This window comes from Poecilia formosa, unplaced genomic scaffold (genome assembly GCF_000485575.1).
Source record: "Poecilia formosa unplaced genomic scaffold, Poecilia_formosa-5.1.2 Scaffold144, whole genome shotgun sequence".
NCBI classification, from domain to species: domain Eukaryota; kingdom Metazoa; phylum Chordata; class Actinopteri; order Cyprinodontiformes; family Poeciliidae; genus Poecilia; species Poecilia formosa.
This window is the reverse complement of record NW_006800083.1, coordinates 155,640-170,472: the sequence shown is the minus strand read 5'-3', so window position 1 is coordinate 170,472 and position 14,833 is coordinate 155,640. Positions and strand designations below refer to the sequence as shown.

The 14,833-nt window shown below is 38.8% G+C and overlaps 1 protein-coding gene across 2 annotated transcripts in view; it reads right to left on the bottom strand.

Moving 5' to 3' along the window:
- fam168a (family with sequence similarity 168 member A) overlaps positions 1-14,833 on the bottom strand; it is a 32,783-nt gene that overhangs the window by 3,883 nt on the left and 14,067 nt on the right. Inside the window, exons 2-7 of one of the 2 annotated variants that reach the window (XM_016676949.1) lie at positions 12,886-12,993; positions 12,213-12,304; positions 7,604-7,684; positions 2,121-2,266; positions 1,377-1,563; positions 15-142 (exon numbers count right to left, since the gene is read on the bottom strand). In XM_016676949.1, coding sequence (XP_016532435.1) covers positions 30-142; positions 1,377-1,563; positions 2,121-2,266; positions 7,604-7,684; positions 12,213-12,304; positions 12,886-12,947 — 681 coding nt within the window. In that variant the 5' untranslated portion in view covers positions 12,948-12,993 and the 3' untranslated portion in view covers positions 15-29. Of the gene's footprint in view, positions 1-14; positions 143-1,376; positions 1,564-2,120; positions 2,267-7,603; positions 7,685-12,212; positions 12,305-12,885; positions 13,015-14,833 lie in introns of those variants that run through there. The other variant, XM_007563023.2, reaches the window with a different exon arrangement.

The window sequence follows — 14,833 nt, the reverse complement described above, 5'->3', positions numbered from 1 at the left end:
TCTGTGGATACTCACATGATGGGTGGGCTCTACCAGTGAGGCGGTACGTAGCTGTAACCGGGGGTCCCTTGGGGCCTGTAGGTTGGCACAGTAACTGGGTGTGCTCCAATTGGTGGGTGCTGGGGCGTTGTCAGCAGAGTCCCTACGCACATTTAACACCAGCATTAATGTGAAAGAAGCTCCTCTCTCATACACGGCCTCAGAAAAGTACAGAAACCCTGCTAACTTTTATGTCACGTTACGACCACAAACCGTGTACGCTCTCGAAAGCAGGGCTGGGTTAGAAACTCTAAAAAGCACAAAAAACGTTCAAGCCTGCATCTAAGGCCAGGAATGGAGAGCACAACTCAGAGAAGCAGCCAATACGCCCAAGCTAACTCTGGAGGAGCTGCAGAGAGACACAGCTCAGCTGGGAGAATCCGTTAACGACAACTATTGGTTGAGCATTCCACAAATTTGGTATTAATGTCAGAGAACCGTCGTTGAAAAGAAAAAGAAAAAAAGCCATAGTGTGTCCCGTTTAAAGTTCGCACACACTGAAGCACTCATTCTAACCTGCAGCCACGTCGGCTCGCAATCCGAAGTCTGAATACAAACATAAGCTGCTTTCTGGTGAATAATTTCTGTTTTACTTAGCAGTATTTTCCTGAATTCAAATGTTTTGTAACAAATGATCACTCTGACCAGGTCCAGATAAACTCAATTTCCCATATGCAGAACAACAATGACTTATTCTATTTTATTTTAAAAGATGGCAGTGACAGCCTCATTGTGTGGGTCATTCTTATTTTGTTAGGGTGTAGAGCTCAGTCAGAAATGATGGCAATGATGGATGGAGCTAAAAAAAAAAAAGAGGGCAAAAGAAAGCACATGTTTCAAAAGCTTTGAGGTTCACCCAAAAGGTCACCTTCTGACTCTAAACATGTAACCAGAGATACAACGGGACGCTCTACATAATTGCATGAATGACGCAAAGTCCAAATCTAAATCCATCAGCGACAGGATACAAAACTGCCACCGATGCCGTTTTGAAAATAAAAACTAAATATTTTAATCTAGATGCTAATTTGGAGACGTGGAACAAAGGACTTGCAGCTGGGAGTTTCAGTGAAAACAGGGACCAATAGCTCTGAGCCAGGAGAGCTGCAATCCAATGAACGGCCGACTTTAGATTTTTACTGGAATACAATTAGAAACATGCACTACTTTGACTTGTTTCATCACATAAAAACGCAATAGAAAACTTTAACATTTGTGGTTGCAAAGTGACAAAATGTGGAAAAAGCATAAGGGAGATTAATGGTTTCACAAGGAATAGTAGTTGACAGTTGCAGGGTCTCGCTTTGTGCACATTCTGGAGGGAGTATTGGTCCTACCTGCGCTCATGGCCATGGTTGTCCCGGCTACCATCCCCATGGTAGGCATGCCGTTGTTACGGGGGGCAGGAACAGGGACTGGGGCAGGGTAGAGGGCTGTGGAGGGGATGCTGTTGGGCTGCACCACAGTGGTGTGATGGATCACATGTGGCTGGGCCGCGTATACTGGTTGGGTGTAGTATGCTCCCTGTCAAAGAAAACAAGTTAAAAGAGCTCTTAGTGAGGCTAGCGACGGGGGTGGGGGGTTGGGGCTGCCACATGTACAGCATGGAAGAATTATAACAGTATTAAAGTGCTTCATCACAGCTCTGAAGGCAACGTTTTTTTTACTTGGGACTTTGAAACTAAACGTTAAATAAATATCCATGTAATGTGAAGGCCAGAGCATGATGAAAGTGGTATGAACAGAGATAAATGGCTGAATAAATCCAGTCGCATTTAAAGAACACATTCTGTAAATCCCCTAAAACAAGAAAAACGAATCGGGAGACGCTCTAAATCTCCTCCGACAGTTTGTTTTAACGTCGAGATTTGGAAAACGTCTCGTTCCCGAGCCATTGCACAGACTGCACGGCATTTGGTTTGCAAGTTTGGCAAAAATGCTTCAACAAATTGTTTTTTAATAGACAGAGAATCGATGTTGCCAGCAAGGAGAAACAAACGTTAAATGGCGGAGGCAGCCAAACGGGTGGGACAGCAAACGCAGAGGCATTTCCAAGGCAATGTCATCTGCGATGTCCTTACCTGTGCGTAAATGTTCTGCTGAGGGTAGGCACTGCGGATGGGGTACATAGCTGTGGGGTATGGGGTGGGAGTGGGGGTGTAGGGAGGAGGTGCTCCATTTGACTGAGTGGGGGGCACTTTGTATGGGGTTCCCGCTGGGGTGTATCCTGCAAATATCCAGAAAACAACTTAAATTAATCAAACAAATGCTAAGCAGTTCAAAATTTTATGTATATTAAAAAAAAATAAATAAAAAATCACTTTCGATTATTAAAATAAATTAGGAGAATTTCACAAAAACTAAAATGAAAATACAAAACTCAAGCAATTTATACAAGTGTATCAAATTCTGGTTTTATTCCCATCTTTTCTGGGGTGGGGGGCAAAACCTGGAAATGTGAAACATCACGCGTGGTTTTGAGATGAATATTTCTGCTTCTATTTTTTGCCTTTTCAGTGGAGTCGGAAGCATTTCTCCAGATAAAAAAACGGCAACCAACTGCTTATTCAATCCAAGCTGATAAGAGCAATAAAACCTAAAGCAGTAACCGCTGATAAGATGCCGAAAGCCTGGGAGGGAGCTAAAAAGGGAAGTGCAGAGTCAGATAATTATACCAGGCTTTTCACTATGAGCCGAGCGTGAATAAAAAAAATAGCTCCTGAAATGAGCCGCTGTTGCCGCTCAGACGCTGCTATAAATCCATTACGCCAAAATAACTTAAGAAAAAGAATTGTCAAAAGTGGGGGCGGGGGAGAAGTCAAATATTAAACAGTTTTCCTCTAAGAAACTTTGAAAGATGTGTCTCAAGACCATGAGGGATGTCAATTTTGCCACTTTATTATTTGCATTTCCTGTAAAGACCACCAGATGGGGACTGTTTCTGTTTAAAGAAGAGTTCAGCCTCATAATCAGCATAGAAATACCCATATATCAAAAAAAGAAAAAAAAAGAAAAGAAAAAAAATCTGATTTAGCAGGCTTAAACTGGAGCTTTGAATCAAAACCTTCTTTTAGCGTGCAGGGAAAGAGGAAAGAAGCTGTGTAATCAGTGACTATGGGCCAAATTTAAGACATCACTTTTATTGCAGGGAAACATGGTAGGCATTAAATAATTTAGCAGAGAATCCTCACTTCACAAAGGTTACATCACTATTTGAAAGATGGTATTAGTCTCATTGGGCTGCGTTCTTATGTAGACTGCTCTGAGGGGGTGCAGTACCTCTGAGCAGCCACAGGATGGAGCCTGAAGGTCAAACATGCTACTAGCTAGCTGCTGCATAGCTTATGAAAAGCCCTTCTCTTACACAAGGACAAGGGAACAAAGAGATGCTGGAGCTGTTCTCGCTACCGGTGATTGTATGCTGGAGCGTGTGTGTATGTACGTGTGTGTGTGCATGCTTTCACGGTCAAACTCTGCTCTGATGTCCACGCAGGGCATTAAGAGACCGTGGTGAGAGACAGCCGCACAAAAGAAGCGCAGACAGAAAAAAAAACAAAAAACAAAAAAAAGAAAAAAACGGTCCGTCAATGGTCTTGATGAAAAACGACCGAAGACGTGTTTTCAATCAGACCACAACTGGTTTTATCTTGCGAATCATTCATGTTGAGGGGGAAAGAAAATGAACTATTTTAATCCCCTCATAAATCAAGCCCAGCAGAACGGAGTCGGCAATCAGACGACGCAGCCACAACAGAAAGGCTCAGGTTTCTGTAAGAACAAAAGCAGATCTGATGTTTTGCTCGACTTCCAAAAGATGAACCTAAGCTGAGGCAGAGGAAGAGAGGAGGCAGCTTCAGAAGGAGCAAAGGAGGAGTCTAGAAAACCTGCTCCTTCCTTTGTTACAGACCAAATCAAAAAGGACAGGAAAACACTGGAGGGGAAATGCCGATTTCGTCTTGCTAATGGAATTCAGTTTTGACAAATTCACCAAGTCATTGAGGGACATTCATTTCTTATATGATATGAATATAAATCATTGACCCTTCGCTCTGTTCTCTCTCTCTGTCACCCCCCTAATGCTCACATAATTGGGTTTGCTCAGTAATGGAAGAAAAAAAAAATAACCAGACTTCTTATCATTAAAATCCTTACATTTTATGATTACTAATCGAGTCTGGAAATGCACAGCATATTGTATTTAAATGATTATTTTCTAACATCTATGTTTTAACAATGAAGCCATTTGTTTTTTTTTTATGTTTTTATAAACCCAAGAGTCAAATCCCATTGTACATAAATACCATTTGAAAAGGGTAATGTCAATAAAAAGTTAATTGATTTCAGGAACGTTATTCATTTTACACACAGAGGGATTTATTTTATGTTAATTTTGGTTATTAAGACTTACAGTAAACAACCCACAAATCAGTTTCTTAAAATATATCAATATTACAATAAGACCTTTTTTCTTTTTTAACAAAAGAAATGCTATGCCATGGTTTATATCGCTGGCATTTCAGTCACCTCCCAGCTTCATTTCCTCTCAAGTTTATATTTTCTGTTTCGTTACAATTACACTAAAGTTCAAATTTTTTCTGTCGTTCGCATTTAAACACATTGATGTAATGAGCCAGCCTTACTTGAAAGGCTAAATTAAAAGAAAGGTCAGACATCTGCTTCAAGGTCTCATTGGATATAGAGATTGAAAGAGTAATGCTGTAATCGAAGCCTTCGAGAGATTTTTAACGGTAACGTTAAAATATTTCGGCGTTTATGTTCTGAGACACAGATTGAAGCGATTACAACTGCCCAGAGTTGTTGATCATTTACCCATCTGAAGGTTTAATGGAGCAGACCCGCAGCTGCTTTATGTGAGGGTGTGCTTATCCTTCCTACGTTACTCATCTCTTTCAATAATTAAAGATCTGTAGATTATTACGAACCTCTGAGTTAGGAGGTTCCCTGTTCTTAAAGGGGCAATGTAATGCGTTTTCCAGGCACACGTCATTTTATAGCATAATCATTTGTAATAAAAATTCTTATGATTATCAAATATGACTTAAATTTTACTTCCCAATTTAACGCCTCAAAATTGGGCCTGTACCTCTTTAAAAACTTGTGTTCTTTCTGAAACTCCGCCTTCAGGAAGTCATCATAATAGAGCTCCTCTATTAACCCTTTAATACATTTTTTTTTTCTCCTTCTTAAACCAGCACTCAGAAGCTCCTATAATGATTAACAGTTCTGCCAGGTGTTTGCTAATTGCTGCTGGCTAGTCTGGAGGAGCTGAGCAGGGGAGAAGCAGGCCATGGAGTCTGATGTAAACAGTGTTTTATAAGATAACTGATTAAGAATTGTTTTAATCATGGCGTGCAAGTTTATTCTGTTTTACCTGCATTTTTCCTTTCTCTCTTTCCACTAGTCAATGTAAATACTCCTAAGAACCTGTTAAATGTCAGTTTTCTCAAAAGGTAAATGCTAACCTACGGTATCTACTGAGGTTTAAGTCATCTTCAGTGCGACCGCATTCCTATAATAGCTGCCCTCTTTAACAACAGCCAACATTGTTATAAATTGACTTAAAAGAGATAGTTTAAAATAACTTATGTCAGTTTATGCTGGTATCCCAAAATACTAAATTAGATTCATCGCGATTAGTCACTGTGGTGACGATCGATGGACTAAGAATCAATAGTCCAAATGTTTAATAATTCAGGAAATTATTAAACATCATTTCTCTAAATAATGTTTTCTCTTCACTATAGTTGTGCTTTGTAACATGGTTGTTTGAACACATATCCAAATAATATCAACTTAGTCTGAAACTAATTTTAATTAGTTTAGAGCTAATTTGGCCTCATTTTCAAAAGTCTCCAATACAAACCTTGGTCTTCAAGCATGGATGTTCATATTAAACTGCGGTATTTCTATATAATTCTGAGTCACTTCATGTTTCATTCTTGCATGATTTTGGTGATGCTGTGTGACGAACCCACAGTATGTTAATCCGCAAACTAATCTGAATTTGTTGAGAATTATTTTGGTCTCGTTTCCAAATCCGAGGTTCTTAAAGAGAAGAGGCGTCAGATATGATGCCAAGTGAAACTTCTAAATTATTTTAAGATGTGCAGCATTTTCATTGTAACTGAAGTTAACAGTTGACGGCGTGATTTTACAGCACAATGTGCCTGAAAGGTACGTCATAACAAATCTTTCATTGTAATGTTAAGTTATTTTTGCTGGTAATCTTGTATAATAGATATCAGTTAGTTGTTGTTTTTTTCCCCATGAATTTATAGCGTACTCCTGTTCACAAATAAATAAATAAAATAAATTGCCAGTACTATGCTCATCTCTCCATCTATTATTTCAATGCCTAAACCTTTTCAAGCAGGATCACATAGACAATAGCAGACTAAACTATTTGGCTGCTATTTTCCTGACGATCAGGTGGTGGCCCCACTGGGCAATTTTGATCTAAATTACTAGTTTTGTTCATAATTACCCTCAACTATTGCTTAGTGATTCACAGCCAAGTCAGACTCATTGTTGCACAACACCCACCATGTTTACCCATTGGGTAGTAAGTTGTTTTCAGAAACATTTTGAATAAACCAGAAGCACAGTAAGATGCCACGTAAAGACTTTAATCAGAGGCACTGAAGGAAACCTGCAGGTTTGCTCGTTATTTCAGTCCAGCATCAACAGTTGCAAACAAGTCTAAATTTACGTCTTTTTTTTATTTTTATTTCTTTTAACTAAAGTAATTTGTTGAATACGACTGATGATTTCCCAGTTTGAAGTAAGGCTGTCAGGAAAATGTGCAGTTAAGTATTGTCATGACAAATGTAATCAGATATATTGTGCAGCTCTAGCTTTAAATATAGCCATCAAAATCTTCTAGACGTTTATGAAAATGACAACATAATGTTTCGTTCCAGTAAGTGAAAACATCCTTTTAAGATCATTGTGATTTAAATGTAAAACTTGAATGAACTACAAAGAAATACGTTGAGTGATACAAGTTATTGTCAAATTACATTTTCCTTAAAGCAAATACAACAGTCAGCTTAAGTGGACGTTTTGACACAGGCATGCAAGTCGAGCGTTTTTTTTAAAAAATCCAAGTTACCCAAATTTCTTCTTGCAGTATTAATTAAATTTCATAATAATTACTTATGACAATTTAGACAAAATATTAGAATATGTGTTACACAAACTTTCCCATTTTTCTCTACTTTCAACTAGTTAAAAACTAGTAGATAATGTACAAGAATGTTATTCTTAATTTGCCTAAACATATAATGAATCTGTTCCAGCTAAACTGGGGATTTATAATTAAAAAAAACAAAAAACATTAGGATGTAACTAGGTAAAGCTTTCCAAAACAGCCTGTTCTGGTTTTATTTATTTTTAAACCAGAGAAAAATGCATTTTTCTTCTAACCCGACCTCATCAAAACCTGTTTGCTGGATTTTCTTCTGCAGAAAACTCTTAACAACAGCAATGAAAACCCGACAGCTTTATTATCTTTTTTTGAAGAACAGTGAGAGTTCAAGCTCACCTGGTGGATACCCAGGACTACCTGTTTGATAGAGGTTCGGAGTGTAGGTGGGAGCTGTGGCTGGATACCCTCCTGGATAGGCTGAGAGAGAGAGGAAGAACACAGGTGGAAAAGAAAAATGTTACAAAACCCCACCAAATAAGTACAGGGAACACCCAACACACATACGAACGAGTGTAGAACAAAGTATTTAGCTTGAAGCAGGACGTGCGCAGATGGCAGTCGTTAAAAAGAACGAAAACGTTTGCAACAATAACACAGTCGGCTGAATGTGTCTAACGTTCACCGATTAGGCAGACAAGGCACACCTGCCAATATGCTGTGGGAGGACATAAATTCAGAAACATTAGCAATGCATAAGGATGCACGTGAGGGGGGGGTAGACACACACTGCTGTGCGTCATAAATCACATGTCGGGCCGAGCAACAAAGATCCGACCTGATGAAGAGTTTGCTGGGATGTAATGTGAAGCCGCGGAGAGAGATGGCAAGAAGCAACGACAGGAAGCACAACAAGCAACCTTCAAAATACAGTTGAATTGTAACTGATTTATGCAATTATTTGTGTTGCTTTAGCATCAACAGAAATTAATTAAGTGTAATTATCTTTGATTGAAGGGCATTAAATAGTTAACTAAATCAGACTGTTTTGTTGGAAGTGGAACTGACCTGGACAGCATCTCACTTGACTGGATGGTGTTGGAATGAGCTGGAAATGGTCTGGGGTGTCATTTATGTAAAATTGCCAAATTTGACTCTCTGGGCCTCACATAGCTATCGGATCGATTCGTCTTGTACACAAAATGCATTAGGATGTCTTTTAAACAGGTTTGCTAGAAATTTGTATAAACCCACGAGGCGCTTAAACTCAAAAAATGTCTACATGTTTACAGCATTTTTACTTTATGATTTACACTTAAATTGAAAAAGGTGTAATATATGTGTTGAAACATTTTAAAATTTAACAGGTTTTGACAGAGATGATCATGAACAACCATTGATACTAATGTGTGACATTCGTTAACTGATTGGTTGGTTGACCAATTGAAGATGACATTAACTAAAATTAATGTCATCTTAATTTTAGTTAAGATGACATTTTAAAAATTTATAAAATTTAAAATTTTAAAAAAATCTGTTGTGTATGTTGGAATGTTTTGTGATGATTAGTATAATTACTGGCAAATTAATTCTCATCCACAGCTTTAGAGCATTGGACTGGAAAACCATTTGCTAGTTTTTGCCCCAATCTCAGATATTTTCCACCTACATTTTGAGAAATCACTACAGTTAATGCCGAATATATTCCTTTGGAGTTGTGAGACTTTGTCGATTCCAACTCGGCTCTTACTTTTAGCTGGGCCAGAGAACAGAATCGGTTTTGTAAAGAACTGAAATTGGGCTCGTGAGGATCAACAACCAATCAAAATGTTGAGTGCCATGTTTAAAACTCTCAGGGTTTCTATCAGTTCAAATCTGTCCAATTAAAAAGACAAAACTACTAAACTATGACTTTAAACAAAATGCAGCAGAATAACATGAGCTCAATCTTTATATTATTCGCAGCATGCTACTATGTAGGTAACTCGCTCTATGGCAAAAAGCTGCACTGAAAAGTGCCGTTTCCAAATCCATTTTGTAAAACTTTCGACATTTTATCATCACCAGGTGCTTTAAATTATTCCACTATGGCTGGTCATTACAGGTCAGAGCTTCAGCTTTCAATCAGACCGTTTAATACAACACTAGTAAGCTGAGGTGGAGATATTAAGGTTCTTGTAGGGAAACTGAAACAAGTCATGTGATTTGTGTAGTCACAGTGTGCCTGTGGTTCTCTACAGAAACTCAACATGTGCTCATTGTAGAGCCTTTTTCTGTAATGTAAGAGGAGGTGTATGGTTTTGTTTTGCAGAACCAGTGAAGAACAAACTAGCAATCAGTGAAGCAACTTTGGTGGAAAACCCCCAAAGGATCGAAGAGGAGAGGCAACAAATATCCCAACATCCCCTTAACTAATTTGATAAAGACAAGACGTTAAGAAACGTAGATAAAACGTATCTGAAGAGGCTCAAACTGGAAAAAGCTTAAAGGAAACCCTCTACCATGACTGACCACAGATTGAAATCATAAAGCAAAGACAACACCTTAATTGTGTGTGAACTGTTTAGTAAATAGTGGAAAAACTTCATTGGATTAAAATAAAGTTTGCCAAAAAAGTAGGGGGGAAAAAGCTTTACGTCGCTACCCACTTCAATCAACTTTTATTCTTTTCACAATAATTAAAACCAGATCCTTGGGATCGTAGAGGAAAACTTGATGAAACACCAGACGGTTTTGATGACCTAGTTAAAAGCCAGAACTCCTCAGAATCTCGCTGAATTTAACTCGCGGAGTCTTTAGAGGTTTGGTGAAGACCTAAGTAAATAGTTCAGAGCGATGGTTTAATATGTGCAGCGATGCCTACCAAGGCTTAGGAAATGGAAAACAGTCTGCTTTTGTATCTTGTTCTATTGTATTCAATTTTCTGCCTGAATGGTCTGAGTGAAGGCTTGAGCCAGTCTCCATGTGTACAAAGGGAATGAATATTTGAGTCAATAACACCAAGATTGAGGGTTTAGAGAAACCTTGGAATGTGAAAATGTAATTCTGCTAGAAGACCAATGTAAAAATATAATAATGTGAATTATTTGTCCTTTGTATTTTTTGCAATTTCCCTTTTAAACAGGTAATAGAGGGATATAAAATGTCTTTTTAAAAGTACCGTTTGATTTCCTTACATATTAATGGAAAAATACTTTAAGTAGTGGTCATAAATGACAACTTCGTAATATTTATTTAATCAAGAATGGGTTGCTGGGGGAATCTGACCAGCAAACGTATAGTTTGTCCATCATTCAGCATCATCTCTGCTGAAAAGACACCAGGACAGCTGTGGCTCATTAACTCTAATCAACACACACTAGACTGATCAGACTGCTGAGCACAGAGTTTCTTTAGTGTAAAAATATAGACTTGATACTCAACTTTCCCGAGTTCTCTGTTCATTATCTCCGTTTTAAATTCTAAAATACTAGCATGAACAGTGGGCATGCTTTAAATGTGGAAGCTGGGGGCGAAAAATAAAAAAGAGGCTGAAACAAAGCAAGGAAGAATGAATGAAAAGAAGGAATTTAAAAAACAATAAGGAAGGAGAGAATGATAGGGAGAAAACGGAAAAGGTAGGAAACTGCAGCACGAGAAAGGAAATGAAGAATGGAAGGGTTAAAGGAAAGAAGTAAAAACGCCAAGAAAGAAAGAAAGAAAGAGTCAAGAAAGAACAGTGCAAGGATTGCAAATAGCTAGACTAATTAACCAGCTAACGGCTTGTTACAGCTTGTTGCAATAAACATTTAATTTGAAACGGTTTCAAAATTCAGTAAATAGACGAAGTTTTTGCCGTTTGTCTTTAGCTGAAGGAAATTGTAAAAAGAAAAAGAAAAAAAAAAAAAACCCACACCCACTTATGCACTCATGAAAGTTTTTACTCACTGTCAGCTATTTTATGTTCTCCTCCTGACGGTCCTTGTGCTGCTTAAGCTCTACATGTGTGCCCACATAATCGCAATCGACGTCAAAGTGATCAAAACGGTTCACTATTAGTCAAGGTTATCGTACCTAAAGTATCTCATATTTTGTGTGAAATACAGCTACCAGTTACCAGTCTAGGTACTGTTAAAATACCTACAGTGTTTACTTATTTGACCGTCTTGTAAACGGTTTTTGATTCTTTTTAAACATCTTATTCTGCTTTTGAAAATATAAATTATTCAGTGAAGAACAGACCCAGTCAGGCTCCAACTAGTCGTTTTGCAGCTTCCCTGTTTGACTCGATCTCACATGGCAAATTAAAAACCAGAATTCATCTCGTTTTACACACAGAGAAAAGGTGCTCTAAATCACATTTTAGGCTAATTTTAATTAACTGTGGGGGTTTATCAGGGTGAACCACGTACTGGCTTTGATAACAGAAAGTGAGCCCACAACAAAAGGAGGAAACGAAATAATTTCAATCAGCATAACTTGAACAGACTAGCTGAATACATACTAACCAGACCTAATGTTAAAAGTGACGCATGCACAGTAAATGGATGAATGACTCGTGTATACATTATAGATTGATGGACAGCCAAACAGACAAAAACAGAAACAGGTGGAAAGTATCTTTAGATAATAGGATACCTCTTTTCAAATAGAACATAAAATGTGTTTAAAGGTGCAGTATTATATGTTTTCCACCTACAATGCCATTTTATAGCACAATCAACTAATTATGTTGCCTTCAGTTGTTATAGAAATGCTGTATATATCAAATATGATGTATATATCAAATAGTGAGTTCAGCAGATGTGCAGTGTTTGCTAAATCCTGCTGGCTAGTCTGAAGGAGCTGGGAGTGGGAGCAGTGGGGAGGGGGTGCTCTGTGAGGAGGAGGCTTGGAAGCTGCAGCTCTCATTTGTGATGCGATATAAAGTCAATTTTACATTATACTGCCCCTTTACTCTAATTCTATACTTGTCCATTATATTCCAGACTGTATAAGAAGCCAGCACATAAGTGGATGCATGTCTCACCTGTGAAGGCCATGTTCTTGGGGTTTCCATAAGGAGTGCCAGGCTGAACAGGACTGTAGACTGGATTCATGGCTGAAGATAACCTGCTTTTACTAAGAAGAAACACAGGAGGGGAGGGGGAGGGAGGGAAGAGGGTTGAAATAGAAAAAGGAAAAACAGAAACAACACATGTAATTCATGTCAGTTGATGAAAAATGCACATATTGTTAACATTACATTCGTCTAAGGGATTCGGCACAAAGAGGAAAAAAAAAAGATCTGACAGTCATCAAGCCCTGTGAATCATCGCCCTTATGTAGGCTCAACGTAAGAATACACTCAGACTATTGAAATAACACGGAGCACAAGTACTGGCTGGAAAGCACAAGGAAGGTGTGGATTCATTGAGAACTAGCCTCTTCTGTGTGGTCTTGAATGCTCCACGCAGCCAGACTTTCACAACTGGAAGGGGGGGGGGGGGGAATGGAGCAACCTATTAATGGATTCAGGTGCTAGAACCGGCTCAGGGTAGAGGTTTTGTTAATGCCGCATGCCCTGCAAAAAAACTAAAAAAAAAAAAAAAAAAGAAAGAACCCCGCCTCAGTTCTGTCCAACTTACCTGCCGATGATGAATTTGGGCATTCTGAAAGTGTTTTAGCGAGAATGTGAGTGTGTGTTCATGCGTGCCCCGTACCTCTTGTGCGTGTCTGGTTGATACATGAAACTGAATTTGTCTGTGGGATGCCCGCTCGCCATTCTTGCTGTATGCAAATGAGGGAGGAGTGGAAGTGGATATGCAAATCTGAAATTAAAACAGCGAGAGGTCATGATTACAATGAACACAGGAAAAAATAGTGAAATTATATTAAAAAAAATTAAAATAGCAAAAAAACAAAAAAAAAAAAAAAAAAAGCAAGCACCAGTGCAACGGTAAATGGTTAGTGAGAGCAGCAGAGCTGAGTGCCTTTCTGAGTGAAGAGTTTAACGGCTGATAACGACTGATCCAAAACCGTCCCCTCAGTTGCTACTCGTAAAAACCTATAAAATGTGGATCAGAGTGATAGCAACCCATGACTATGTATGAGTATACACACATGAAACGTGCTGTATTTAACAAGAAACACAAGCGGCGGTACGAACACAGAAACCAGCCCATGAAAAAGCACAACGAACCCAGTGAGCAGGCAGGTGACAGCAAGCACAACAACTAAAAACACAGCAGACCAAGGCTGAAGGAAGACGCCGAGCGAGGACTGAAGGATTCTTAAAAAAAAAAAAAAAAAAAAAAAAGAGGGGGATGTTTGTGTGTGAAATGTGTGTTTTATTCGAGATGATGTGTTCCCCCGGACAGACGGGACGTGGCGTTTGAAGTGTGCTTGTAAAAAGTAGCTCTGTCATTTGCTGCGTATGAGAGGGTGCTGAGTATCCTGTGGTTAACACCACAAACCCCAGCAGCTCCTTATGAAAAACAGGAGTGTTCCGTCAATGGTTTCTCACTTTATAAAAACACATTTTTAAACTGAATCAAATGAAAATTAACCGGTCCACTCTCAAGTCAAGTTTATTTGTAAAGGCCGTTTCAGCAACGAGACGCATCAAAGTGCTTTATGCCATAAAAACATGGTGCAGTTGCTAATTAAGAAACAAGCAATACACATTACGTTTTGTCAAATCAAGCAAATACACATCCGACATGTTGATCAGTGGGTCCACTTATAACTAGTTAAAAACAACTCTGAACAGGTGCGTTTGTAGCTCCGATTTAAATAAACTCAGCGTTTCAGCATCTTTACAGTTTTCTGGAAGTTTGTTTCAGATTATTGGAGCATAAAAACCGAGTGCTGCTTCTCCGCATTTGGTTCTGGTTCTGGGAATGCAGAGTAGGCCAGAACCAAAAGACCTCAGTGGTCTGGATGGTTCAGACCACAACAATAGGTCTTCATCGCACTTTGATGCCAAGTTATTCAATAATTTCGTAAAACAACAGAAGTATTTTGAAGTCTGTCCTCTGAGCCATTTCCTCAGCTTGTGCATTAAAGTCGGTTAATTAGAACAAATCCGTTGAATCACATTAGTGTCTCATTTCATATGGGGCTCATAAAAGTCCTGAAACGCCAGCATCAATCCCCAAAACACTAGTATACGAAAAGCACTAAAATGTATATTGAGCTGTTTTTTGTTTTTTTTTAAAGGTTGTTATCTTTGGTGGAAAACCCCTGAATACAAGCCCCAAAATGCAAACTTGTGTGCCAGTGCTCTTGTAAAACAAGAGTGTTAACACACCAACTCTACTTCGCCTCTTAAACTGGTGTCTAACACTGAAATGATGTCTCAGGGGAGATGATTAACCTGCTTCGACACATCTCGCAGTACAATCCTCATTAATCTACTGCATCATTTGTGATTTAATTCCTTCCTCTAGCTCTGCTCAGCCTCCCACCTTTCATCTCCCTCCCTCCCCCCCGAGCGGCTCTTCTTTGTTAAACTCATCGTTTACTTTCCCCGCCTTCATTAATCTGCATTTTCTACATGCAAATGCTTCCGACGTCAAACTAAAAGCTGTAGTTCCGGACAGCTCTGCTTTGGCCCCGACTTGGGGACACTAAAATGTTCACGACAAACGCACGAAATATGCAGTGTAA